This window comes from Bombina bombina, chromosome 6 (assembly GCF_027579735.1).
Source record: "Bombina bombina isolate aBomBom1 chromosome 6, aBomBom1.pri, whole genome shotgun sequence".
Taxonomy (NCBI): Eukaryota; Metazoa; Chordata; class Amphibia; order Anura; family Bombinatoridae; genus Bombina; species Bombina bombina.
Window position 1 is genome coordinate 893,794,021 of NC_069504.1, and position 26,816 is coordinate 893,820,836.

Genomic DNA, 26,816 nt, shown 5'->3' on the forward strand with positions numbered 1-26,816 from the left:
GTGTGGGCCATATGTGTGTTGTGTGGGCCATGTGTGTGTGGGCTATCTGTGTGTTTGTGTGGGCTATCTGTGTGTGTGTGTGGGCTATCTGTGTGTGTGTGGGGGGGCTATCTGTGTGTGTGTGTGTGTGTGTGGGGGGGGCTATCTGTGTGTGTGTGGGGCTATCTATGTATGTGTGTGGGGGGCTATCTGTGTGTGTGTGGGGGGCTATATGTGTATGTGTGGGGGGGCTATCTATGTGGGCGCTATCTGTGTGTGTGGGCTCTCTGTGTGTGTGTGGGGGCTATCTGTGTGTGTGTGGGGGGGGAGCTATCTGTGTATGTGGGCGCTATCTGTGTGTGTGTGGGTGGGCGCTATCTGTGTGTTGTGTGGGGGCTATCTGTGTGTGTGTGGGCGTTTACACATGTGTATGTATATCTGTGTATGTGTCTGAGTGTGTGGATGTATGTGTATATAAGTATCTCTGTGCGTGTATTATATATGTGCACTGTGTTTGTGTGGTAGAGTGTTTTTTGTTCTGGGTAGAGGCCTGCGCTGTCATTCTGCCTAGGGACCTGCACTTGCTAGGGCGACCTTAGCATCTCTAATGTTCTTGTCAAAAGAAAACACATAAAAATGAGGCCCAGTTCAACTCAACTGTTCCTAATTGTCAGCACAATTCTTCATTATATACATAAACCGTTGTTCCAATAGTACAAATGGTATATTGCAATATATACAATGTTAGAGTGCTCCATTTTAGTGGATTTATATGGTTTTTTTTTATTTAACCCTTTAAGGACACAGCTTTCAGTTTGCTCAATTGTTTTATGACGGAAAAATTCCGTCATATGTCCTTAAGAGGTTAAAATGTTGTGCATTACCTTAAAATGATTTTTCTCCCATTTTTTTATTTGTAAAAACGGTGAGGACGGGGTTTGGGGCGGAAATTGGGCTGGGTTGGAGAGGAGATTAGGCGGGGTTGGGGTGGAGATGGGGCAGGGTTGGAGGCGGGGATAAAGGGGGCCCCATTTTGTCATCCTGCCTTGGGCCCCGCAATGGCTAGGGCTGGCCCTGCCCATCTGCTTCAAGGTTCGACGTGTTGTGCATTCAGAGATGGTATTCTGCATACCTTGGTTGTAACGAGTAGTTTATTTGAGTTACTTTTGCCTTTCTATCATCTTGAACCAGTCTGCCCATTTTCCTCTGACATCAACAAGGCATTTTCGTTCACACAACTGCTGCTCACTGGATATTTTCTCTTTTTTGGGCCATTTTCTGTAAACCCTGGAGATGGTTGTGCGTGAAAATCCCAGTAGATCAGCAGTTTTTAAAAAATACTCAGACCAGCCCGTCTTGCACCAACAACCATGCCATGTTCAAAACCACTTAAATCCCCTTTCTTCCCCATTCTGATGCTCGGTTTGAACTTCTGAAGTCTTCAGCAAGTCGTCTTTACCACGTCTAGATGCCTAAATGCATTGAGTTGCTGCCATGTGATTGGCCCATTATCCATTTGTGTTACAAAGGAATTGAACAGGTGTACCTAATAAAGTGGCCGGTAATATACATATTTATACATATATAGACATATATATAAGTTCAGAAAACATGAAAAACTTATTTATGCAATATTCATATTTAATAAAGTGTTTGTGTATTTACTGTAAATAGCTCACATTTTAATGTTCTGCACAAAGGGGAATATATGTATTTGTAAATAGATATTCCTATATATATATATATATATATATATATATATATATATATATATATATAAAATCAGCATGCACAGTAACTGGATTTACTGAAAAACGTGATTTATGGCAGTTTATGTGCCAGTAGAGCACTTTTTTCAGTAAATCCAGTGAGTGCATGCTGATGATTATGGATTTATATAATAATTCTGCTTGCGTGCACCCTGGTAGTGTTTAGGACGTTGAGAATGCGCACTGCTGGGATATAAATAATGTAAGTAAATTACAACTTCGTTACACATAACTAACAACAACAACGTCACTTCCTCTCTTCTGAGTATTATACAACAGTAAAAATGTGGCGGGAAATAAGCAAGTAAATTGGGTTACAGTTTTCTATTCTGGTTTGCAAAGTGGGTGTAAACTTCTATTCCTGCAGCCAGCTACAGCCATTGTAAACCGTGAACACCGCTCACTCTATTCAAGGACGCGCCTATTCCTAAAGTTTGCAGTAGTCTGTGAAGTGAACTGCTGTTATTATTATACACTTCAGACTCCGCCTTCTCAAGTGAAGCTCCGCCCTCTAATGCAAATTAATCGATAGAGATAGTTACGAAACTACCAGCTGTGCAGACTACGAGGCTGAAGTAAGTTTAGTTTTCTTTTAATTTACCAATTATTTATATTATCTTAATGATATGATACGCTTTTCCCTCATCATTTTCATAATTCCCCGCTCCGCTAAATGTTTTATCTTCTACTTATTTCCCCATTTAGCATTATATTCCCTTATGCGTGTGAGTAGGACAGTTAGATGTGACGGATCAATCAATGATTATGTATATGACAGCCCTAGATTCACTAAGTTCTCAAAGAACCATTAACAGCAACCTCTATACCCTATTCTGTTTTAAAGGGACAGCAAACTCGAAATACAATTTAGATGTATTGCATAGGGCATGACATTGTAAAAAACTTTCCATATTACTTGTACACAGTATTATCAATTTTCTTTAGTTCGCCTCTTGCTATTCTTTGTTAAAGAGTAAGTCTAGGTGAGCTCAGGAAAATGCACATTCTTCTAAAGACACATGCACTCTCCTATCAGACTACCTAGATTTATACCAAGAGACAAAGCACGTTTGATAATAGAAGTAAATTGGAAAGTTGTTTAAAAAATGCAAGTCTTCTCTCAAGTATGAAAGTTTTATTTTGATTTTATTGCCCCTTTAAAAAAATGATGAACATAAAGATTTTTTATTTTTTTGTGTGAATTATAGAGAATTTTTCGCTTGATTCCCCCCCCCCCCCCACGCTTATGCAAGGATTATTAGCGGTTTAGAATTTTGGAAACAAGCCACTTAGCTGAATCAACTAGCATTGCATTCAAGTTGTATACTGTTATAACTTGTAAGACTGGTGAAAAATGTCTATTCACAAACCTTATACACATGTATACGCACTTCTCTTTAAAATAAAAAAAGAAGCAATTAAAAAATACATATTTTTAAATTACCGGTACTTAAATTTAAAATAATTTAATATTTATCTATTTAAAAAGGAGTTACTGACACCTTTTTGCTAATCAATAAGCAAGTAATAACTAAACATTTACAGGCAAATATCTTTAAATGTTTGAATTTGCATATATGTGTCAAGTATAGATTTTTTTTTGCTTTTCATGTGACTTACTGTGCTGTTATATAAGACATAATTTTGTCAATATTTATCAGATTATAAACAGAAATAAAAGGAGAGTGGTCCCAGAGGTGCAGTTCTGAACCTAGAAATAATAGTTAGGATATACTAAATAAGCAGGACATTTAAGTTACTATTCTTGTCACTTGACCAAAATAACAACAGTTTTTCTTTTCTTAGAAATACATACACCAGGTGACATGACCCAGGATTCCGGTCTCTTACAATCATCTGTATTGTCCCCCAATAAAATGAATTGTGCAAAACAGAGACTCCCACGGAAACGTTTGCTGGCTCTCGAATCTCAAGAGGAGAAGCCCCAGAAGAAGAGAGTGTATAACCGTAAAGAGCAAAACAATGCAAAGAACCCAGTTGTGGTGGTGTCGCGTATTGATGAAACTAAAGCTGAAACAGCATCTGATGAGGACTCGGACCATGATGAACTCTATGATCAGGTGGATTGTCTTGAAAATAATCAGTCATTCATTTACAATTACTTTTCATTCTCTACTGCTTAGATAGTGTAACATCAGCTTGCACAGGATTTTTTTGGTGCTGTGAGCTTACAGCGGCTCAGATGGGTTAGGAGACCAGAATATTAGAATTGTAACATGATTATAGTAGCAGCCAATGAGTTAAATAAAGTAAATATAATGCATTTTCTTTCTCTCATGTTTTTCTTAAAAGCAATTTTTCTTTGATTCTGATGTGACAGTGTTGTACTTTATTATAGAGCTTGGGAATGAGTCATATCACAGTGTTGTTTATTAAAGGGACAGAAAAAGAGTTAACTGTCTGTACTATTGTATAGAATAGTTCATTATTAAAGGGACAGTCAACACCCGATGCAACTTCACTCCATACCTTAGATCAGGAATAGAAGATGCAGCTGCACCACATTGCATGTTGATGAGCTCTAACGGTATAGGAGTAATCACCCAGAATACATATGTTTTTATTCTGTGTCGATATGGCCGCCAAACTCCCCCCACTGTTTTATTTTATTTACTTTCCTTTTTTTTTAATCTTCCAATCATAATCCAATCCTCGGTTGGATTAACAAGCGTTCACAGAGAATTGCGCATGCGCAATGGATAATCACAGCAGCACTTACGATTTCAGCTTGCGTTTGCGAGCGGGCAGAAGATAATGCACATGCGCATTATCAGAAACAGCAACGTCACCCTTTGGAACATGAACGAGCAGGGAAAATATTAGAGAAGGGGACGAAGGAGGATGGGGAGGAGTTTGGCGGCCATATCTACATGGAATAAACATTTGTATTTTGGTTGATTACTCCAATACTGTTAGTGTTTCAACATGCGATGCAGTGCAGCGGAATCTTCTATTCCTGATCTAAGGTATAGAGTTAAGTTACATCGAGTGTTGACTGTCCCTTTAACCATTTTGCAGTATGATATAATTAGAACTTATTTGTAAAAAATTTTTTTTGTAGTTTACCTAATATTAAAAACTAGCCCAAGCCCTCCAGAACTGAATGTGAAACTTCCCATTAGTGCAATTGTACGCTGATATCAATGTTGGCTACCTGCACGTGCGCAGTAGGCTCTGTACGGCTTTGCAATTTCACAGCAACACCCATAACGTTCCAGACAGGGCGTTACTGTGATTGAGCAGGCTAACAGCAGGGGCGTTAACGCTAAGCAGTAGACAAGTCCTTGCTGTTTCCCAAGCAGTTTAGTTGCCGGATCAGACTCTGTTATTGCTGTGATCGACATTGCCCACTTTAAAAGTAAGCGCCTCTATGAGTGCCCCAATGAAGACAGAGCTAAATGCGTGATAAAAGGCTAAACAGGATATAGATCCTGATTGGCTTTTGTGTGGAGACAGCCTGAGTGCATCTTCTCTAGAGGGTGGATCAGACTCTACAGTCACAAACTATTTAGCATGACAAGCGGTAGATAATTTATTATTAAATAAACAGCGAATATTGTTTTTAACACCATGGGGCATTTTAATAACTAGTATAGATAATTTGCAAGTGCATATTTGGGCACTTATTTTCTATACCTTTAAGCACACTCTGCTGGGTTGGTTGTACCCAGCAGATTTTGAAGCATTTGTTATATTGCTGATCTGGAAGTGTTCTGGCAAGACGCCAGACATGCCATTTGAGAATATTCTCAATGTTACTTCACCAGGTTAGGTACTTTAGACCAGTGTTTCTCAACTGCGGTCCTCAAGTACACCCAACAGGTCAGGTTTTCATTATAGCTGAACCAGTGCACAGGTGAAATAATCAGCTGATGGATGAGAGCATGTTGGTTACCAAGGCTACTGATCAGCTGATTACTTCACCTGTGCACTAGTTCAGCTATAATGAAAACCTGGCCTGTTGGAGGTACTTGAGGACCGCGGTTGAGAAACTTTGCCCTAGACAAACCTAGCTGTGGTTGATATCAGTAGTCTGTGGCAACATCTACTTTATCAGCTCTGAAACTATCTAGTAACACAAGACTGTGATTTTCATCATCTATAATGGATTAACCAGGAGGCTCTGAACACAGTGTTTATACTTGTTTTAAAAAAAAAAGTTAATTCTGTCAAAAAGTGACATAGTAAATTTGTTCCATAAAATTAGTTTTTTGTTCCAGATCATGAGTTTAAGCAGCTGTTTTCTTGTCATTTGTGAAAGATTAAAATTAGGAAGTTGGGTAATTGAATTGTGTCTTAGATTTAGAATTTGATTATAGAAAGACCTGTTGGGTAGCATTTTGTAGGCTATCTATTATTTAATATACGAAAACTTTACACCTGTTTCTTTTTTTTCTTTTTCTTGCAGGAACAATCTGGCCTGTCAGCATATGAACTAGAAAGGTTAAGAAACATAAAAGAAAATACAAAATTTCTCTCATGTTTGAATTTGTTTGAGGTATAGTAAAGTTTTTATTCTAAATACTAAATATGATTTTATTATTCTTTATTTAAAAGTGTAATCCTTATTTTGCATAGTAATAACTTTTATTAAGGTATGAAAATTAAGATAATCTGTATGTGAATACTCAGATTACTATATATATATATATATATATATATATATATATATATATATATATATATATATATATATATATATATATATATATATATATATATTGTAATCTGAGCATTAACATACAGATTATCTTAATTTGCATACCTTATTATATATACATATATACACAAAATCACATTTATAGCCTTTTGAGTGTATTACAGAAAAGTATGTCTTTAGCAGGATACGTCGCATGCTGACATTATTTTAACAGACTTTGAATTCTTTTTTAGGTTGCATTTTATATTTGCATTTTATAATTTTCTTAGAAGATTTACATTATAGCTGCCCAGTACAGCAGCTATATTTTGTTTGAACGTTTCTTTATAAATATTTTTTACAGGCTGCTTCAAATGCTCGTCCTTCCAAACAAAATCGAAGTCTGACCCGTGGTATTAAAAGGTAAAATCTTCTCATACTTTTATATGATTTTTAACAGAGCTCTAAAATTTTTAGGTTTTGTGTTTTTTTTTTTTTTTTTTGTCTGTCTTCCTTAATATTGTTTTATATTTCCGCAAAAATTCTTAAAGGAAATATAGTGATGAGCTTTTGAGAGCTAGCAGGAGATGGTTTAAAGGGACACTATACAAATTGTAATTATAAGACATTTCTGTTGTCTTGCTATAGAATAACATATCTGCCAAGACTAAACCTTTTTAAAGCAAAGTAACATCATTTTATTTACTGCAGTTGTTTTTTCAAAGCCAGACTCCACCTACAGCTTGCCTTTTTTAGAGGGACCAATCAGGGCTTGAGTCTGCAGACATGGCTATTCACTGTCGTTAAAGGGACATTAAACACTTTGAGATGGTCATATAAAATGATAAATCATATATGTAAAAAAAAACTGCAATATACTTTCATTATTTATTTTGTCCCCCTTTCCTGTAAATCCATTCTGAAATTGTGAGCTTTTCAGTTCCTGTTAAAAATGGAAGTTCAGTTCCACACAGCCGTTGGCTGCACACTCTAGTGACCTATTTTTATAACTGTCCATAATTGGCCACAGCAGAGAAGGTAACCTAAGTTACAACATGGCAGCTCCCATTATTTTATAGACACTAAAACTTTAAACTTTTTTTCAGTATTTAAACAGCTAATGAAACTTTAAAAAAAATACATCTACATGTTCTTCTCAGACTAATATTTTCTTTGAATGCATCACTCTATCTAGCATTTATTTAGTGTTTAATATCCCTTTAAAGGGACAGTATACTGTAAAAAAAAAGTATAAAATGTATGAGAAATTTTATTTTCAGTTAATTTGTGTATATGAAATAGCTGGTTTTGTGCTTTGAAACCACATCCTATTAACATGGGTTGAGCTTGCAGATAAAATCAGATCTCATTATGTTATCACTTTGTGTACACATACTTGCTTTCTTATCTTATATTTGTCTGTAAACCAAAGTTCAATACTTAAAGAGAGAGAGAGAACAATGGAAAAAGTTTCATTTTATTAGTTATGATTTCTTCACCCCACCTGGAGTGTAATTTATTCTACTGGTTGTGTTTACATAGCCTGTCAATAGCCTGGACTTAAGTATAGAAACTTTCAGTTTAGGTGTGGCTACCACAGGCTAAATCTGCTATTTCAAATTCCAAATGTTGGACACAAATAAGGGCTGCTGAGTTTTGAAATGCCACCTTTATGTGGGTGCAGATTGAAGTTGATAAAGGTTCTTCTGCTTGAGGTGCCACTGAAACTTTATTTGATTGTATTGACTGGGAGACCCCGTCTGATGGTTCTGAGTTAGAAGCAAACCTTTTTTTAGGGGAAACTATTTTTATTTAGGGCAATTGTTGATTTTGATTACTGAAATCAAAATAGGAATTGATAGGACTAAATAGGGAAAGAGATTTGTTTTTTATTTATAAAAAAATACTTGAAATTATAACATTATTAAGAAAATTAGAAGCTGACTTCAACATTTTCTGATGTCTAAAGTACCAAAACCAGAAAGCAGATGCTTTGCATTGATACCCCACACCAACTATATTTCAGTCTAGATGGTTTCACACAATTCTTGGATTTTCATAATTCAACAGCCTTACTCTTCTTGGAAATCTCATTTCGGCCTGTTTTGCACAATGTTTGGGCATTTGCACTGTATTTTGTTTACTTGTTTGTTTTTTGCACATGCATACATCACATGTTGATAAACACAATTCTTTTCTCATTTAAAAAAAATTAAAGCTATAGTTCAAATTACAGTTTTAAAGCATGACACTTGTGATTAATTGTTTGGACATTTATAAAGTGTTTTATTATTATGCTTTATTTATAAAGTGCCAACATATTCTGCAGCTCTGTCAATAGTCATTTAAACAAAATGTATTGATTATAAAACAACAAATTTATACAAAATTGTTTATTGCATACATCTTCAAATATTATTGTTGGTTAAGTGAACTAGCCACTGTGTTTTGCTTTAAAGTGAATGTAAATTTTGATGATAAAGTGCCAGTTTCCATCTAAAGGGGAGGAGAGTTCACAGCTTCATTCATTACTATTGGAAATTAAGAACCTGGCCACCAGAAGGAGGCAAAGACACCCCAGCCAAAGGCTTTAAATACCTCTCCCACTCCCCTCATCCCCCAGTCATTCTTTGCCTTTCGTCACAGGAGGTGGCAGAGAGGTGCCAAAGATTCGGAGGTCTCTTATGGAGGGTATTACTCTTCACAATGGGACAGGAGTTTTAAGTAGCCCTATAAGGCTTCTCAGTGAGGGCTTGGGTGAAAGTTAAAGTCCCGAGATGCAGGAGAGTCTCTTTTGCAAAACCATCCCGACTCATATTAACAGCTCCTACAGCAATCGGAGTTGACGAGTTTCGCAGACTTTCTTCTCTCAAGTCCATATCAGGAGCGCTGCTATGACCTGTCACACTTGAAGGGCTGTGTTCCTGTTCCACGGCGTGGATTCTGGTAAGATCGTTTCATTTTATACACAATGTTAATATAGAAGACAGGGCCACAGTGTGGTGCCTCTTATCTTTACAGAATCACAGGTTAATATTCCTGGTAGGTGGGGGTTATACATGATATTGTGTGTCATTGATGTGTGGAACTATCAGGTTCTTTTCCCAGAGTTTTTGTGCAGTCTTTTTTTTTTTTTTTGTGGGGCTCTTCACTTCTGGTCTGATCTGCGACGGAGACAAAGCGGTTTCTGTAGTCCGGTTCAAAGGAGGTGGTGAGTGCCCCGGCCATTGGCGATTATAAAGAATTCTGACGCGTTAGAGGGTATTCCCTCTTTGACAAAATCTCATTCCTGTGTTTATTGTGAGGTTCTGGTAGAGCAGCCTGCCCAATTATGTTCCACATGCCTTAAGAGGGTCGAGACATCCAAGACTAAAAGAATGTCTAGTACCACTGAGCCGTCCACCTCTGAGGGTTCTCTGTCCTGTGAGGTGCGTTCCCGAATTGAGTTCCCTATTGCACATGCAGCGCCCGGGGTCCGACTGTTGCTCCTTCGGGAGAGATATGTTGACCGCCAGATTTTGTGGATCAACAGCAGACGGCGGTTTCTAAAGTGATCCACGCCACAAGCGTAGGGCCTTTCAGAGCGGCCCGACTCAGGACTTGTCTTTGTCGGATGCTCCTGCGGAGTGGTTCAATGACGAGGCCCACTCTGACGTTTCGGAGGGGACTCCTTCTGGGTTGCAATTCGTGTCGTATAAAGCTCCGGCAGAGGAGCCTGGCTATAGGTTTAAGATGGACAATTTGAGTTTTTTGTTAAAGCAAGTGCTTGCTACTCTAGAGGTTTCGGAGCCGAAGCTTCTGGAGGAACCTTCTATCTCTAAGCTAGATAAGGTATATGAGGACAGGGTGGTACCCCAGACCTTCCTGGTTCCTATAAAGATGGCTAACATTATCAAGAACGAATGGGCTAGATTAGGTTCTTTTCCCCTTCCTCGTCCTTTAAGAAACTTTTCCCCCATTCCGGAGGCTCAGTTGGAGCTTTGGAGGGCCATTCCTAGGGTGGATGGGGCCATCTCCACGCTCGCTAAGCTAACGACTATTCCCCTAGAGGATAGTTTGTCGTTCAAAGAGCCCATGGATAAAAAGTTGGAGAACATGCTGAGAAAGATGTTTCAGCACAGGGTTTGTTTTCAGCCGGCAGCAGCCGTAGCCGCGGTTGCTGGAGCTGCGTCATATTGGTGTAATTCCCAGTGTGAAATGATTTGAGGCTTTTAGGGTAGCCAATTCTTTCATTTGCTATGCCAATATGCAAATTATCCGCCTGAATGCAAAGTGTCGGTTTTAGCGTGCAGGGCCTTGTGGCTAAAATCTTGGTCGGCGGACATGACCTCTAAATTGTGGTTGCTGTATCTGCCTTTTCAAGGAAAGATTCTGTTCGGTCCAGGCCTGGACTCGATCATTTCCACGGTTACAGGAGGCAAGGGTGCCTTCCTACCCTAAGAAAAGAGGCCTACTTTTCGTCCCTTTTGTGTGGATAAGGCCCAGCGCCAGCAGCCCGCCGCAAAAGCGGACCAGTCCAAGGGAACTTGGAAGCCTGCTCAGTCTTGGAACAAATCCAAACAAAACAAGAAGCCCACAGAGACAGTCGGCATGAAGGGGCAGCCCTTGTGACAGGTCTTCAGACTGAGTAGGGGGCAGGTTATCTCTAGTCTCCAAAGCCTGGTTGCAGGAAGTTCAGGACTCCTAGGTTCTGGAGGTTGTCTCCCAGGGTTACAGGATAGGATTCAAGTCCTTCCCTCCCGGGGCAGATTCCTCGTGTCAAACCTGTCATTGAGGCCGGAAAAGAAAGAGGCCTTTCTAGGATGTGTGAGGGATCTTTCCTTTCTAGGCGTTATCGTACCAGTACCCCTTGCAGAAAGGGGTCTAGGGTATTATTCAAATCTGTTCGTAGTGCACGTTCCGCCCGATTTTGGATCTGAAATGTTTAAACAAGTTTTTGTTCGTTCCATCGTTCAAAATGGAAACAATCAGGTCCATTTTGCCCCTAGTTCAAGAGGGGCAGTTCATGACCACAATAGACTTGAAGGATGCTTACCTTCATGTTCCAATTCACAGGGACCACTTCAAGTTCCTAAGATTTGCATTTCTGGACCAGCACTTCCAGTTTGTGGCCCTTCCTTTCAGTTTGGCGACGGCCCTGAGAGTTTTCACGATGGTTCTCGGGGCCCTGCGTGCTGTAGCCAGATCCAGGGGCATTGCGGTGGCGCCCTATCTAGACGACATCCTGGTTCTCATGGTTGGAAGATAAACTCCGGAAAAAGCTCCGTGGTACCCAGCACAAGGGTGGAGTTTCTGGGCACGATCATAGACTCGGTGTCCATGAAGATTTTTCTCACGGATCAGAGACGCAGGAAGCTTGCATCCTCTTGTCTGGCCCTTCGATCCTCAGAGAGACCCTCGGTGGCCCAATGTATGGAGGTGATTGGGCTCATGGTCTCCAGCATAGACGTCATTCCATTTGCCAGGTTTCATCTCAGGCCTCTTCAGTTATGGAACGGCGATCATTCAGATCTCTCACAGCTGATATCCATGGATGTTTGGGCTCGGACCTCCCTCTCTTTGTGGATCCGCCCGGAACAACTGTCCATGGAGACATCCTTCTTGAGACTGTCCTGGGAGATTGTGACCACGGATGAGTCTGGCGGGATGGGGAGCTGTTTTGGATGCCAGAATGGCACAGGGAAAATTATCCGATTTAAATATCTTTTAACTTCAAGCAATCTACAATGCTCTGAAGGTGTGGCCCCGTCTGGGGGCATTTAACTTCATAAGGTTTCATACGGACAACATTATCTCGGTGGCTTACATCAACCATCAGGGGGGTACGAGGAGTTCCCTCGCAATGAGGGAGGTGTCTCTGATATTGGAATGGGCGGTGACCCACAACTGCTTGCTTTCGGCGATCGACATCCCGGGTGTGGACAACTGGGAAGCGGACTTTCTCAGCAGGCAAACATTCTATCCGGGGAAATGGTCTCTTCACCCCCGAGGTGTTTGCGGAGATTTGTCTCAGATGGGGGACGCCAGAGATAGATCTCATGGCATCCAGACTCAATTGCAAACTTCCCTGTTACATGTCGAGGGACCCTCAGGCAGAACTGATAGATGCATTAGCGGTGCCTTGGGGGTTCGATCTAGCGTACATTTTTCCTCCCTTACCACTTATACCTCGTATAGTGGCACGCATAAAGCAGGAGAGAGCGTCGACCATTCTGATTGCTCCTTCGTGGCCGCAGAGCACGTGGTTTGCGGATCTGGTGGGGATGTCATCCTCTGCCGTGGAGGTTACCCTGTCGCAGGGATCTGCTGGAACAGGGTCCTTTCCAACATCAGAAACTCGATTCTCTGAGGCTGACTGCGTGGAGATTAGCCAAGAGAGGTTTTTCTGAAAGTGTGATTGACGCTCTAGTTCAGGCAAGGAAGCCAGTCACTCTGTGCATCTACCATAAGCTGTGGAGGACTTACTTGACATGGTGTGAGACATGGATACCCTTGGCACAAGGTGAGGGTTTTCAGAATTCTTTCCTTTCTTCAAGAAGGTTTAGAGAAGGGACTTGCCGCTAGTTCCTTTTTAAAGGGACAGATTTCAGCATTATCTGTTTTGTTACACAGGAGACTCGCTGAGCTCCCTGACATTCAATCCTTTGTTCAGGCTTTGTCTCAAATCAGGCCTGTCTTTAAGCAGTCTGCTCCCCCATGGAGCTTAAACTTGGTCCTTAGGGTTCTGCAAGGGGTCCCTTTCCTGTTGGCCATTGCATCGGCACGCAGAGTATCTGAACTGGCGGCCTTGCAACATGGGCCACCTTATCTCCTTTTTCATTCGGATAAGGCTGTTCTTCACACCAGCTTGGGTTTTCTTCCCAAGGTGGTGTCCAATCGTAACATCAATCAGGAAATAGTTGTTCCTTCTCTGTGCCCTAACCCTTCTTCGACGGAGCGGTTACTTCATAATCTAGATGTGGTCCGTGCCCTGAAGTTCTATCTTCAGGCTACAAAGGACCTCAGACAATCTACATCTATTATTGTCGTGTATTCAGGGAAGCGCAGGGGTCAGAGGGCTTCTGCTACTTCTTTCTTTTTGGCTGAGGAGCTTTGATTGTTTGGTTTATGAGACAGCGGGACATAAGCCTCCTCAGAGGATCACGGCTCATTCCACTAGAGCGGTGGCTTCATTTTGGGCCTTCAAGAATGAGGCCTCTATGGAGCAGATTTGTAAGGCGGCTACTTGGTCTTCCATAGTTTTATGAAGTTTTACAAATTTGACGTTTTTGCTTCTGCGGAAGCGGCTTTTGGGAGAGAGGTTTTTACAGGCTGTGGTGCCCTCAGATCAGGGTCCGCCTTTTACCCTCCCGGTTTCATTCAGTGTCTTCTAGAGCTTGGGTATATGTTTCCAATAGTAATGAATGAAGCCGTGGATTCTCCTCCCCTTTTAGATGGAAAACATAAATTATGCTTACCTGATAAATTCATTTCCATTGTGGGGAGGAGAGGCCACGGCTCCCGTCCGTATCTCCGGTGGGCGGACCTAAATTTAATTTCTCTTCTGGCACCATTTATACCCTGATATTTCTCCTACTGTTTCTTGTTCCCTCGGCAGAATGACTGGGGGGATGAGGGGAGTGGGAGAGGTATTTAAGCCTTTGGCTGGGGTGTCTTTGCCTCCTCCTGGTGGCCAGGTTCATTCCCAATAGTAATGAATGAAGCCATGGACTCTCCTCCCCACGATGGAAACAAAATTATCAGGTAAGCATAATTTATGTTTTTTTTAAAAATTTGATTAAAAACAGGGGCACTAATTCATCAAAATTTACATTTCACTTGTGCTGTGAAAATACTTACCTTTTAATCTTCACAGCAGCTCCAGCTTCCTCCGTCCGTCGCAAAGCCTCTTCCTGGGTCTAAAATGAGGAATCCGGATTCCTCCAATCATGGCGTTGAATCAGACACTGGTTCCCCCAGGGGGGAAACTGTGATTGGAGGATGACCGATCCGTCATTTCTGTCGTAGGAAGAGGCTTGCGACGACCGGGGGAAGCTGGAGCGGCTGTCAAGATTAAAAGGTAAGTATTTTCACAACACAAGTGAAATGTTAATTTTGATGAATTAAAGTGCCCTTTTTTTAATCAAATTTTTTAAAAAAACGGGCACTTTATCATCAAAATTTACATTCACTTTAACTGCATATTTTTTGCTTTGGTATAGATCTGTGGGAAAACTCCTTTTTAAAAAGCCTGTTTTATATACATTTTTTATGTATTTACTCAGTTCAAATATAAGAAAACCAGATAGTTGCATACATAATTTGTACAGTTTATACAACAGATAAGCTTCTAATGCAATGTTTTCACATAGCAATTTTAATAGATTGGAATGGAGGGCACTGGAACATTAAAGGGACACTGAACCCAATTTTTTTCTTTCATGATTCAGATAGAGCATGCAAATTTAAGCAACTTTCTCATTTACTCCTATTATCAATTTTCTTGGTTCTCTTGGTATCTTTATTTGAAAAAGTAGGAATGTAAGCTTACGAGCCGGCCCATCTTTGGTTCAGAACCCTGGATTGCGCTTGCTGATTGGTGGCTGCTTAAAATTGCATCCTCTATCTGAATCATGAAAGAAAAAATGTGGGTCCAGTATCCCTTTAAGATTTCTAGTTTTCACCTCCTTTTTATGTAGCTATGTTATCTATTGGTTTTAATGGATTGTTAGGAGGGAAAAAAATCTTGCTCTGTTCTTTCATCTAGAGAAAAGCCAAAAAAACAGGAGGTAGAGCATGTAAGGCGTCGTTCCATGAGACTGCAAAGAATTGATCCTTCAGGTGCCCCACTCCCCGACAAGCCTGAACTGCTAGAACCAATGGTAGAAGAACATGTGAGTAGAAATAGTTTTTATATAGACATAACCCCATGTTAGGCGGAAGGCTGTATAGGACTGTAAGTATTGTGTTCAGTGTATGATGGAAGTTGTTCTTCACTGTGCTATATTGGGGACCACCGTACACTGGAATCCTGTTATAACAAGTTTTTATGCAGTTTGTGTGGCTGTCGCATTATTTTAAAGAAGTGTAGCTATAAGAGTTTTCAGTCGGTATGTTCCCATTGACTGTTTTATGCACTGGGGCACTGAAACAAAACTTTAAAGGGACATGAAACCCAAACCATTTTCTTTCATGATTCAGACAGAGCATGTCATTGTAAACAACTTTCCACTTTACTTCTGTTATCTAAATTGATTCATTCTCTTGACATCCTTTGTTGAAAAGCATACATAGGTAGGCTCAGGAGCTAGCTGCTGATTGGAGCCTGCACATCATGCCTCTTGTCATTGGCTTAACAATGTGTTAAGCTAGCTCCAAGTAGTGCATGCATTGCAGCTTCTTCAATAAATGTTACCAAGAGAATGAAGCAAAATTGATAATGGAAGTAAACTGGAAAGTTGTTTAAAATTGTATGTTCTGTCTGATTCATGAAATAAAATGTTTGCTTTTATTCTGTCACACATGCTGCTCTTAGTATATAATTAGGTGAAGTCTCATGCTGTTCTTTAGTGGCCTACATATATTACATTTTTTATTTTAATTCCAAGTTATTAGTAGATATCACATTCGTGACATTTTCTAAAAAGTGTATTTATCTCTCACATTTTAGCCAATGAAGCCTCCAGGTCCTTTCGAGATGATTCCCTCCAATCAGGCAGATAAAGAAACAGTAGGGATGTTCATGACTATGTGGAAATCTATTAGCCAGGTTTGTTATTGTGTTTATATTAAAACAACCTATTTAGGGCTAGATTACAAGTGGAGCGCAATCTTTTGTGCCTGAGCGATAAGGATTATAGTGCAAGGGTTTGCTCTCATCGGACTTGCTTGTATTACAAGTTAAGCGTAAGCATGAGCGCAATCGCAATTTACGTTGGAATTATTATCTCTGGTTAACTGTTTTGCGAAAATAAAAAGTTGCATAAAACATCATAAATACATTGCAAAGTATAGTAACACTCATAATAACACTAATAAAAATTATTTGAAAAAAAATATTGCACACATGTTATAAGGTATAAGATATGAAATCTCGGGTGTTAGAAAGAAAGAAAAAAAAACCTGGGAAAGGGCTTTTAACATACATATACATGTCTAAAGATGGGTGGGTATGTGTGTATGTAATATATATATATATATATATATATATATATGTGTGTGTGTGTGTATACTACTGCACTTGTAATTTAGCCCTTAGTGTCTTGGTGATCTGTACTGCTTGCTATTATTACTATAATATTTGAAAACAATTAGTTTTTATTTATCTTGTAATTTATTTAATTTCCTATATGATAAAACAGGAAGAAGTAAGAAGTTGTGAGAAGCCACAACAAGGAAACCTGAAGAAGTAAGGAGGGCTCATTTGTAGTAAATTTGCAAACATGACATACTATGATAAAACCTGCACAAAACTATTGCAAAAATCACGAAAATAAGTAAACCATGTAAACTAGGGGGAGATACCATCAGGTTAATATTGGTTTCTAGTGTAAGTGTAGGACGGGAAACTTTTGAAGTGTTAACAAGGATCTGCATACAGGTAATGCCCAATTCCTCTTCTCATTTACTGACATAAAAAAGGGACGTCTCTGTACTCATTTCCCATGAGTAATTTATGATTTAGACAAGAGGTTGTGCGTAAGTGTGATTGTGGTATATTTTTTTTTAAACATAGTTTAGAGCCTGGTGATATAATCTGCCTTTGATGAAAAGAGATAAATTGACTTGGCTCGAAGTAGGACAACTAAGCTGACAAAAATGTGGAGCTATTTTGGATTTGAGATCTGTAAAAATGTTGTACTTTTATTATGTTGAGAGAGCAAGATTTGCCAGCTAGTGAACCCTTTTGTTGGAAGGCAAAGGGAGTACTCAGTTGCCCAGCACTAGGGATAGTGGAGAGCGAATTAAGGACAACTGTGGAACTTTTACTGCTATTTTCTTATAAAAATGTATTGTATAACTGAGTTTTATTTGCGTTGTGGTAATGTGTTTGGTTTGGTATGTAGTCTAAGAAAATCATCAAAGCTATTATATTTCTTATTTGGTAAAATTTCAGGTATGCATCCAGTTTGAAAGCAATGACTCTAAAGGAGGAAGCCGTCGCAAAAGTTGTTCAGAACCGTATCTTCTCTGTGGCTATCCATCCATCACGTAGTCATGCTCTGGTTGCAGCTGGAGATAAATGGGGACAAGTAGGACTATGGGGCCTGGTATGTGTTTGTGTCCCTTGCGTTGGACACTGTGCAAAAATGTTATACCTTTTATGTTATACCTTTTTATATTATACATTCTACATTGCATAAGATCTATCATAGTTGGTGTTATAAACCAAACTGACAGCAAGATCTATAACGCACTGCATGGCCAAAAGTATGTGGACACCTAACCATCACACCTATGTTAGCATGTTGAACATCCCATTCCAAAACCATGGCCATTAATATGGAGTTGGCCTCCCCTCTCCCTTTTTGGCTACAACAAGGAGTAGTTCCAATGGTGTTCATTAGGGTTGATGTCAAGCAGGTCTTCCCTTAGGATGAGGCAACTTAGGCAGCTACCTAGGGCTCCATGCTTATAGGGGCTCTGCACCTGCTAACTGCGAATTACAGAGTCCTCTATGTCAGGCCTTGTGCTTGGGTACCGCATGTTTATGTATTATTATTCTGTTCTAAATTGGCATCAGAGCGTTGGCCTTCCACATCTGCCCTATTCTCTCTGAAAAAATAGGGAGGGGGGAGGACTAGAGCAACGGTGCAGAGTGCCTCCTCAGCATGAGCAGTAGGGTCCCCAGTATGCTGACTGTGCCTGTAATAGTTTATGTGCATCTCCTATATTGTAAGTAAACCTAAGTCTAGTTTTTATAAATGTTGTTGCAGCATGTTGAAGATCATTCAGTGATTTACAGATCAAAACAAGTGAAAGGGATTCTTGGGTAATTTTGTTGAGTGCCTGGTAATTAGTGCAGGACTTGGAGATTGTGATTGCTTCAAAGATGATCCCTGTAGATTAAGTAGATAGTGTGTGTGGCATAGTGTGTTGTCCCTTTTCTTTGAAGTAATTTTATTTCTGGGTAGGAGACCCATACTGCCTAGGCTCCTCACACTTGCTAGCGCTAGCTCTGCGTTTAGGGCTCTGTGCAGGACACTCAAGTTCTCCACACCAAACTCTTTAAAACATGTCTTAATTAAATGAAACAGGAAAGGGCTTTCCCCAAACTGTTGCCACAATGCTCAAAGCACCCCATTGGCTAAAATGTCCTTGTATCCTGTATGATTTAAATGACCTATCACTGAAACTAAGCAGCCTAGCTGAAACTCTGAAAAACAGACCATTTTCCCTCCTCCATCAAACTTTTCAGTAGGCACTATTTATTCTTGTAGGTAGCATTTTCCTGGCATCCGCAACACCAGATTCTTTCATCAGACTGCTATATAGTGAAGCGTGATTCATCACTTCAGAGCTGCTCTGGCTAAAAGAGGCTGCTCCTAGGTGGTAACTCGCCATAGAACAAGCTACTGAGCTGCTGTTCGTTCCTGGTAGAGCACTTCTCTTTCTGCATGCATTTTTATTATGACCCTGGGGAAGTCTCCCTAAGAATGATGGGGGAAACCAGACGTGGACTCCTTGCTCGGTGTGCTTAGAGGGATATAGTTGCACCTCACTGAGGCCCACAGAAGGCCAAAAACGATTGCCTGGGGTTGCCATGTTCCTTGTTCAGAGGAGGACTGTCTGGTATTTAGGGCTGGACTGACCTTACTAGGTGGGATCAGACTAATATACTTCAGGAAAGTTGTCCTCTGTTAAAGGCACAATTGGGCTAAAAGAGGCTACTCTTGGGTGGTCACGCCCCATAAAACAAGCTACTGAGCTGTTTGTTCCTAGTAGAGCGCTTCTCGTTCTGTATGCATTCATCACTCTAAAGAATACGTATCCAGTGCTCCAGAGTCCTGTGGCAATGTGCTTTACACCACTCCAGCCAACGCTTGACATTGCACATGTTGATTTGAGTCTTGTGTACAGCTGCTCCGCTACGGAAACCCATTTTGTGAAGCTCCTGATGCACAGTTTTTGTGCTAATGTTGCTTCTAGAGGCAGTTTTTGAAACTCTGTAGTACGGGATGCTGCAGACAATTGGTGATTTTCACGTACTTGAGAACTTGGCAGCTTTGTGAGTTTGCGTGGACTACCATTTTGTGGCTGGGCTTTTGTTGCTCTAGACGCCTCCACTTCACAATAATAACACAGTTGACAGGGTCAGATCTAGTTGGACAGAAATTCCATAAACTGACTTGCGGCATCTTATGACGGTGCCACATTTAAAATCACTGAGCTGTCAATGTTTGTCAATGGAGATTTCATGGCTGTGCGCTGGATTTTTTTGCAGCTGTTAGCAATGGGTGTGGCTGAAACACCAACTCAATAAAGGGTGTCCACCTACTTTTGGCCATATGCCATATAGTGTGTGTTTAAAGGGACAGTATACACTCATTTTCATATAACTGCATGTAATAGACACTACTGTAATAGACACTACTATAAAGAATAAGATGCACAGATACTGATATAAAAATCCAGTATAAAACTGTTTAAAAACTTACTTAGAAGCTCTCAGTTTAGCTCTGTTGAAAAGGTAGCTGGAAATATCAGACACTCCCCCTTCTTTTGCATGTGAAAAGACCCTTTACACAAACAGGAGCAATCTGTAGTAGGTAGCTGACGGTATTCACATAAAACTTTGGGGCTTGGTTAGGAGTCTGAAAATCAGAGCAATGTTATTTAAAAAAAAAAAGCAAAACAATAAATTTAAAAAAAAAACAAAAAACTTTATGGGTTATATAGATCATCCACAAAACATTTATGCAAAGAAAAAATGAGTGTATAATGTCCCTTTAAGGGTAATAAAGTACACTTTTATGTTGTATAATATATTTTGTCAATTAAACACTACAAAGCGCTTCGTTAAAAATCAATGTTTTAAAACTCAGTGTTTAGAAATATTTGCAGGGTCATAAAAACATGACAGTTTATGGATACACCTCTTGACTATCAGGTCTGCATGGTTAGTTATGCTTTTTCCCAGGGGCTGCAAAAATGAGTGCAGAGGGCCAAATGTAGCCAACAGTTGGCTATCCCTGATCTAAAGCAATCCCTGTGTACCATATAGAATACTAGTTAATTTTAATTTTGAATATAACCATGTTTGTAAAATATATTACTGTTTCGGGGGTAGATTTAACTGTGCACAAGCACACAGACTATTTGTGCACTGTACCACACACTGATTAGCAGTTACATTTTACACCAAACTAACTGCCAGCTATCACCTCACCCTAGTGATGCAACAAGGCAGTGCATGATAATAAAAAGCATTCTGTTATATTCTTTATTCTTAGTGTGTATTTTTCATTCTAGGACTTTAAATCATCCGATGATGGAGTCTGTCTGTTTATGCCACATTCCCGACCTGTTAGTTGCATGTCTTTCTCCGCCGTTAATGCTGCACAGTTGTTTTCTCTCAGTTACGATGGAACCGTGCGCTGTGGAGATGTTTCTCATGGAGTCTTTGATGAGGTGACTATTTCCTGCCTATTCAAGAAGTAGCTTAGAATTATCACCAGTTGTGAATGATTGTCAATGTAGTGAAACATAAGTAATTATTAAGTAAAAAAGATGGATGATCCATCATGAAATATATTCTCACATGCTCATGATGCAAATCATTTGCATCCTTTTTTACACTTCTCCTGTAAAATTATTTAGAAGTTTTATTTCTTTTTAAAGACACGAGTCCACGGATTTCATCCTTACTCCTTACTTGTGGGATTACGCCTCCTGGTCAGCAGGAGGAGGCAAAGAGCACCACAGCAGAGCTGTATATATACAGCTCCTCCCTCCCACTCAGTCATTCTCTTTGCCTACGTTTAGTGATAGGAGCTAGCAAAGTGAGGTGTTAGTTTTTGATTCTTCAATCAAGAGTTTTTTATTTTCAAAATAGTGACAAAGTGTGCTGTTTTGTCTATGGTGTAGCCGTAGTCCACATCAGAGCAATGGGAACTGGTGGGACATAATTCTCACTGCGCCTCCCATATATTTCATGCTGCCCTGTATCCTACAGTCTGAGGTGAAGATTATTCAGCACTTTGTCTCCACAGGTCGATGTGAGGAAGAGGACATCTCAAGCCGGTGAGGCTGCCTTGCTGCAGGCAGAAGTTCAAGGTAAGTGCTAACTTTAATGTTTTCTGGAGATATAAAACCACTCAGAAGTAAAGTGAGCACTACATTACTGGACAGTCACACAAGCAAGGGCTAAGAAATAGGGCTCTTCACGTGAGGGGACAAGTAAACTCTCCTAGATGGAGAGGTCTATTGGCAGCTAATTTTATGCAGACTCTGATAGGAGTTTGACTATACCGACAAGAGATGGTTCCGGTTTGGGTTATTACAAACCAGTCCACTTGGAAACGGGTATGGAGACGTTAATGTGGCGAAACACACAATCGTTTGGTAAAATAGGAAATGGTGTATGGGTCACTCTTTTAGTCTGTGGAGCTACATGACTTGCGGTAGCCTGATCGTCCTGAATGAATGGAGTGCCAGTCTCTGAGGGTACAGTTTTAACTAACTCCCGGTGACCTATCTATGAAAATTAATGGTGACCGGGAGATTGTTTGCTACACACCCACTATGGGCGGAGTTACTAATTCACGCCGTTTTGGGCTGCTTTTTCTCTATCTCAGGGCACAGTCATAAAAGTCCCAGGAGATGGAGCTTTTTCACGCCCACGAGGGGCAGAGCTATGTGGGTGTTGGATTACGCTCTTCACCTCTGTCGTTATCGGGGGCAGAGCATTTAACACAGTACTAGTGGTGTTGTTTTTTCATTGCGGGTATAGCACGCTATGAGAGAGCCAGTGGTGCATTGCATTATTGATTACTCAATTTACATGATCAATAGTGTCTCAGGGATACAAACTGGAGTTAAGAAACTCCCCCCCCCCCCCCCCCCCAGGAAGATTTCTTCTTTCAAGATTATCTGCTGTCCAGATAAAGAGAGGCGTTCTTACATTGTGTAAGAGATCTCTCTTCCATGGGAGTAATTTGTCCCGTTCCAATACAGGGACAGGGGTTTTATCAAATCTGTTTGTAGTTCCCAAAAAGGAGGTATCTTTCAGACCTATCTTAGACCTCAAGAGTCTAAACAAGTTTCCCAGAGTTCCATCTTCAAGATGGAACCTATTCGTACCATTCTCCCATTGATCCAGGGGGGTCAATTTATGACAACAGTGGATCTAAAGGATGCATATTTTCTTGTGCCTATCCACAGAGATCATCACAGGTTCCTGAGGTTTGCCTTTCTGGACAAACATTTTTAATTTGTGGCTCTCCCTTTATATCTGACCACGGCACCCAGAATTTTCACAAGGGTTCTGGAGTCTCTACTGGCGATTCTAAGACCGCGGGGCATTGCGGTGGTACCTTATCTGGACGATATTCTAATCCAGGCGTCTTATTCCTCGGCTGTCAGTGGCTCATTCCATGGAGGTAATCGGATTGATGGTGGCGGCAATGGACATCATAACGTTCGCTCGGTTTCATCTCAGGCCTCTGCAGCTAAGCATGCTCAGGCAGTGGAATGGAGATTATACAGATTTGTCTCCTCGAATAATCCTGGATCAGGAGACGAGGGACTCTCTTCAATGGTGGTTGTCTCTGGCTCATCTATCCCAAGGGACATGCTTTTGCAGACCTTCCTGGGTGATGGTGACAATGGCTGCCAGCCTTTTAGGATGGGGAGCAGTCTGGGGCTCTTTAAAGGCTCGGAGTATGGACTCAGGCAGAGTCTCTCCTTCCCATCAATATTCTAGAGCTGAGGGCAATCTTCAATGCGCTTCAGGCCTGGCCTCAGTTGGCTTCGGCCAAATTCATCAGATTCCAGGCGGACTACATAACGACGGTGGCTTACATCAGTCATCAGGGACAAGGAGTTTCTTAGAGATGACCGAAGTGGCCAAGATAATCCAGTGGGCGGAGGCCCATTCTTGCTATCTGTCGGTGATCTACATCCCAGGGGTGGACAACTGGGAAACAGATTTTCTGAGCAGGCAGGCTTTTCATCCAGGAGAGTGGGAACTCCATCCGGAAATATTCTCCAACCTGATTCTCCGATGGGGTCGGCTGGAGTTGGATCTCATGGCATCTCGTCAGAATGCCAAGCTTCTGAGATACAGGTCCAGGGACCCCCATGCCGAGTTGATAGATGCCTTGGCAGTTCCTTGGTCCTTCAGCCTAGCATATCTATTCTCCCCCGTTTGCGCTCTTTCCCCGGGTTATTGCTCGAATCAAACAGGAAAGGGCATCAGTGCTCCTCATTGCTCCTGCCTGGCCTCGCAGGATTTGGTATGCCGATCTGGTGGACATGTCATCTCTGCCACCTTGGAAGCTTCCATTGAGGAAGGTCCTTCTCATTCAGGGTCCCTTCCGTCACCTGCATATAGTTTCTCTGCAGTTGACTGCTTGGAGATTGTACGCTTAAACATATCCAAGCAAGGGTTTTCTGATTTGGTCATAGATACCTTAATTCAGGCGCGTAAGCCAATACCTAGGAAGATTTGCCATAAGATATGGAGCAAATATCTTTATTGGTGTGAATCCAAGGGCTACTCATGGAGTAGTTAGGATTCCCATGATTTTGTCTTTTCTCCAAGAAGGATTGGAGAAGGGGTTATCACTCGGCGAGTTCCCTAAAGGGTCAGATCTCTGCCTTTTCTATTTTATTGAGCAAGCGTCTGACAGATGTACCAGATATTCAATCTTTTTGTCAGGCCTTGCTTAGAATCGGGCCTATGTTTAAACCAATTGCTCCTCCATGGAGTTTAAATTTAGTTATTACAGTTCTTCAAGTGGTTCCGTTTGAACCTATGCATTCCATAGATATGAAGTTATCATCTTGGAAAGTTTAGTCTCTTGTTGCCATTTCTTCTGCTCGAAGAGTGTCTGAGCTTTTGGTATTACAATATAATTCTCCTTACCTTATTTTTCATTCGGACAAGGTGGTGTTATGTACTACACTTGGTTTTCTTCCTAAAGTTGTTTCAGACAAAAACATTAGTCAGGAGATTGTTTCTTCATTGTGTCCTGATCCTTCTTATCAGAAGGAACGCCTGCTACGCAATTTGGACATAGTCCGTGCTTTAATATTTTACTTACAAGTGACTATGGACTTTTGTCAATCGTCTTCTTTATTTGTCGTTTTTTTCGGGAAGACGTAAAGGTCAGAAAGCTACGGCTACCTCTTTCTTTTTGGCTGAAGAGTATCGTCCGTTTTGCATATGAGACTACTGGACAGCAGCCTTCTGAAAAAATTACGTCTCATTCCACTATTCTCATATTACTTAGTGACAAAACGTTTACATGTTTTCATAAATAGAACGTTTTTTTTCTCTGAGGGAGATAAGTCTTTATTTGGGGCCTAGTTTTCCAAATGGCTAGTCAGGTACTCCTAGGAGTATTTTCTTAAGGCCCCTCTGACATCCAGTACATGGTGGGAGGGGCCTATTTTTGCGCTCTAGATGCGCAGTTTCCTTCAGACTGAGACACCCAGCTTCCCTAGAGGAGTCCTCTGGCATCTGAGGACCATCATAAAGGGTTTATTTCTTCACTAAATCGTATTTGAGGGCAGGTAGGAGCCTCAGCAGAGCTGTGGCAAGGTGCTCAACTGTCTTTTACCTGTGGTTGACGTTTTTTTAAATCCGGTTTGGGGGCTAAGGGGTTAATCATCCATTTGCAAGTGGGTGCAATGTTGCTTTAGTCCCTTACACATACTGTAAAAATTTTGAAGACTTTACTATATTTTTACACTGTTTTGCAGTTTAAGTGCTAGTTTTTTTCTCTTAAAGGCACAGTAACGTTTTTGTTTAATTGCTGTTTCACCTTTATTAAAGTGTTTTCCAAGCTTGCTTGTCTCATTACTAGTCTGTTAAACATGTCTGACATAGAGGAAACTCCTTGTTAAATATGTTTGGAAGCCATTGTGGAACCCCCTCTTAGAATGTGTACCAAATGTACTGAAATTGCTATAAACTATAAAGACCATATTATGGCGCTTAAAGATTTATCTCCAGAGGTTTCTCTGACTGAAAAAAGGGAGATTATGCCATCTAGCTTTCCCCATGTGTCAGAACCTATAACTCCCGCTCAAGTGACGCCAAGTACATCTAGCGCGTCTAATTCTTTTACCTTACAGGACATGGCGGCAGTTATGAATGCTACCCTCTCAGAGGTATTGTCCAAACTGCCAGGGTTACAAGGAAAGCGAGACAGCTCTGGGGCTAGAACAAATACAGAGCTTTCTGACGCTTTAATACCTGTGTCCGCTATACCCTCACAATACTCAGAAGCCAAGGCAGGAGAGCTTCTATCTGTGGGTGACATTTCAGATTCAGGGAAGGCGTTGCTTTAGTCTGATTCTGAAATGACAGCGTTTAAATTTAAGCTCAAACACCTCCACTTATTGCTTAGGGAGGTTTTAGCGACTCTGGATGACTGTGAACCTGTTGTAGTTCCAGAGAAATTGTGTAAGATGGACAAATACTTTGCAGTGCCTGTTTACACTGATGTTTTTCCAGTCCCTAAGAGGTTTTCGGAAATTATTACTAAGGGATGGGATAGACCAGGTGGGCTGTTCTCTCCCCCTCCTGCTTTTAAAAAGATGTTTCCCATAGATGCCGCCATACGGTACTCGTGGCAGACGGTCCCTAAGGTGGAGGGAGCAGTCTCTACCCTAGTTAAAGTGAAGGTAAAGTTTTAGTTATTAAACTTCTTTCCCTGTAAATAGTATCCAAATAAATGTGTTTAATTCATCAAAATTTTCGTTTCGCTATATTAATGTATTTATTACCTCTTCTTTATCCGATTCATCAGACTGTTTAAACAGCCCGTTTTTTATTTATTTTTTCCTTATCCTGGTCACGTTTTTTTCTAAGCCAATAGAGACACTGGCCGTTAGGTGGCCGTCAAATTACGTCACTGCAAAACTCTAACAAATGCGCATGCGTTGTATTTACTTCCTATGTGTTAGGCTCAACGCGCGTTCTAGTTTTTGCGCATGCACTTTCCTCAATTCCTCCGGCTATGTCTTGTATTTTGTCAAAATAGGTCACGCAGGCGCAAATACAAATTACGGCAAGTGGTGCGCATGCGCAATTGCTCATGAAAACATGAACGAGCTTTTGAATGACGTACAAAGCGGGTGGGACTGCTCTGTACGTAATGTAATGAATAATCCGGAAATCAATGGAGGGAGGAGCAACAAACGGCCGGGAGAGTAAATATAACATGTTTATAACACTATAATCTATATACTTATATTAA

The 26,816-nt window shown here is 40.7% G+C and overlaps 1 protein-coding gene across 1 annotated transcript in view; it reads left to right on the forward strand.

The window, feature by feature from the left end:
- Positions 1–2,165: 2,165 nt before the first annotated feature.
- The window catches only part of WDR76 (WD repeat domain 76), a 38,241-nt gene continuing 13,590 nt past the window's right edge, over positions 2,166–26,816 (forward strand). The window contains exons 1-9 of the mRNA XM_053716157.1: positions 2,166–2,323; positions 3,555–3,829; positions 6,178–6,267; positions 6,773–6,831; positions 15,155–15,281; positions 16,058–16,156; positions 16,749–16,795; positions 17,504–17,657; positions 20,860–21,018. Of these exons, the coding sequence (XP_053572132.1) occupies positions 3,575–3,829; positions 6,178–6,267; positions 6,773–6,831; positions 15,155–15,281; positions 16,058–16,156; positions 16,749–16,795; positions 17,504–17,657; positions 20,860–21,018 (990 nt within the window). The 5' untranslated portion in view covers positions 2,166–2,323; positions 3,555–3,574. The remainder of the gene's footprint in view (positions 2,324–3,554; positions 3,830–6,177; positions 6,268–6,772; positions 6,832–15,154; positions 15,282–16,057; positions 16,157–16,748; positions 16,796–17,503; positions 17,658–20,859; positions 21,019–26,816) is intronic.